The sequence below is a fragment of the Macrobrachium nipponense genome, chromosome 35 (assembly GCF_015104395.2).
Source record: "Macrobrachium nipponense isolate FS-2020 chromosome 35, ASM1510439v2, whole genome shotgun sequence".
Classification (NCBI taxonomy): domain Eukaryota; kingdom Metazoa; phylum Arthropoda; class Malacostraca; order Decapoda; family Palaemonidae; genus Macrobrachium; species Macrobrachium nipponense.
The window spans coordinates 22,666,550-22,669,049 of NC_061096.1; the positions used below are offsets into that span (position 1 = coordinate 22,666,550).

The window sequence follows — 2,500 nt, forward strand, 5'->3', positions numbered from 1 at the left end:
GTATGTTATGGACTTTATTGTAAACATAACAATATCATATTTCTAGTGTACTTCACTAGTGTAGGTGATGTATGACTGATGGGTTTGTATTGAAAAAATCAATGTAATGAAAAGTTAATGTATTCTGTATCAGAATTTGAAAATAAGTACTACTTAGTGTTTTGAATAAATAATAGGAAAGTAAAATATTTTGTAACTTTCAGCCTCCTGTTACCAAACATTTTGCCTTGAAAAGAAAACCAAAGGCAGCTGCATTAAGAGCAGAACTCATTAGCCGTTCTGCTGATGCACAAGCCAACATAAAGAAAAGTCAACTGCCAACTGTGCCTGTTAGGTCAAGAGGGATGCCACGTAAAATGACTGATACCAGTAAGTACTATAGATTTTGTACTGTTAGTATGCCTTTAAAGGGTAATCACATTGCTTTTATGGGAGTGAAAGTTCACATATATGAAAATATGTTTGGAGAAATGGAATCCAGTGAATATAATATGACTGGAATGTATATTCACTAACTTAGAAAGGGGGACTAAACATGTGGTATGGTTGTATGATTGATTGTTGGCTGCTGGAGAAATATTATGTGATACATCTAGGGATTTATGCTCTGAGAAAAAACTCATGGTGCATTGAAGTATGCAAACATTGATAAATGTGCTTATTTGCAACATAAAAAGTCTGTGCATGATGTTGGTAATAAGGAGGTATACAGACATACCCATCCTAGGTATAGGTATAGGTGCAGTAGTTCCCAGACGTCTTTGCTTAAAAGAATGTTGTAATGATTAAGTTATGAAGATGGGATTGATGTCCCTGACCTCAAAACTTCAGTTTTTATAGGTAAAATTCTACATGAAATAAAAAAAAAAACTTGATAGTTGCATCTTTGAAAAAAGGTAGCAAAATTACGCTGAATCCCTCCTGGCAACTATTGATACTGAGCAGATGCCTAGTGGTCATGCTGTGAATGTAAGTCACTGAGCTGAAACCTTTGCTCGCCTTTCGGAAGCAGTATTGCACAGTGTCCAGACTTGGATCACAAATGGCCAGGAGCAGAGTAGAAAGACTTGTCAAGTATGGCATTCAACAGGGAAAAAGTCTTGAAAAGGTCCTTGTTTGAAGTCAAGTGTATTACTGGAGCCAGGAGTTACTGAGGTGATGGCTGGAGCATATAGCATGACAGGGTGGTGATACAGTGTTGACATCAAGACCACAGCTGAATGAAGATGATGGAGTAATGTGCGACAAGCCAAATGGTTGTTGGCTAGTGACCTGTGTTCAACCATTGGAATCAGTGAAAGTCTGAGATGAGGGAAGAAACAGTCCTTTTCACTTGGTATGAAAGTAAGGCAGAGGCATTATCACAAGTGTTGCAGACTTTCATCTCATCCTGAAGGGTAGAGAAAAGAAAATCTTTAAACTTGGATTCATGTTTTTTCATCCAAACCTTCCTGTGAGGTTAGTGGTTTCAGTGCACCTCATTTGGTGCACTGTAGGCATTACAGAAGGTCATTTGCAACATCCCTTCTGCCCCTTGCTGTGATAAGTTAAAAGGAAAAAAAAAAAAAATCCAGTAAATGTTGTATTGCATATACTAGAAGTACAAATTATTAATGGATTACTGTAGTTATCTTGATTTTGAGTGATCAATTCAGGAAAGTTTGATTTTGATTGGAAAGTTAATTTGTAACATTTTAAATTTCAGTATCAGTGTTTGGATTTATGTTCAAATATTTGCTTTTCAGCACCCATGAAAGGAATCCCAAGTCGTTTGCCTGGTTCTGGTTTAAGAGGGTCCGGATTAGGTTCTACACCTGTTTCTAGACCCTTAGCTCGTCCTAGTGGTACTCGAAAAGATGGTGGTATCAAGCTTTTAGATATTACCGAGTCACCCATTGCTGCACAACAGGTAGGTTCAGTTTTATCATATATGTTGTATGCAAGATTTAGTCATTGGATAACAGGAATAAATATACTGTATTAAGGTATTTGAAGCATTTAAAAGAAGTATAGAATTTCTGAAGGAAGTCAGGATTGGAGTTATTTTATTCATAACCCTATTTTGTGTTTATTGATTATGATTCAAAATGATTAAATAATGGACTTTGGATTCAGGAATTAATGATGTTTATGAAAAAGCAAATACACTGGTTCACCAATGTACACATTATTAATATTAATGATAGGTCACTGCATTTCAATGTAAATTTTAATGTTTCATTGAATTTGCAGGCTAAAAAGAGGAGAAAGGTCCAGGATGCAGCTGCAGAAACAAAAGCAGCAGAGGCAGAAGAAAAAAGAAAAGAAACACAAGCAGGAGAAACCAAGGGAGCAGCTCAACCTCAGCAACAACCTCAAACCCCTCAACAGCAAACTACTCCCGATTATGCTGCAGGTCTTACTCCTTCCAATCCACCGACTCCAGGACCGCCTACACCATCTGCCACCTTGTTACCTTCAGCTGCAGGCACTACAACCACTTTACACAGTATGACTCTCT

General features: G+C 37.2%; 1 protein-coding gene and 1 long non-coding RNA gene across 2 annotated transcripts in view; one reads left to right on the plus strand and one right to left on the minus strand.

Annotated features, from left to right (window-relative positions):
* The window catches only part of LOC135208480 (negative elongation factor A-like), a gene marked incomplete in the record, with an annotated part of 32,284 nt that overhangs the window by 18,189 nt on the left and 11,595 nt on the right, over positions 1–2,500 (plus strand). The window contains 3 exon segments of the mRNA XM_064240714.1: positions 204–369; positions 1,746–1,909; positions 2,233–2,488. Of these exon segments, the coding sequence (XP_064096784.1) occupies positions 204–369; positions 1,746–1,909; positions 2,233–2,488 (586 nt within the window).
* LOC135208481 (uncharacterized) overlaps positions 1–2,500 on the minus strand; it is a 260,778-nt gene that overhangs the window by 10,365 nt on the left and 247,913 nt on the right. The window lies entirely within an intron of this gene.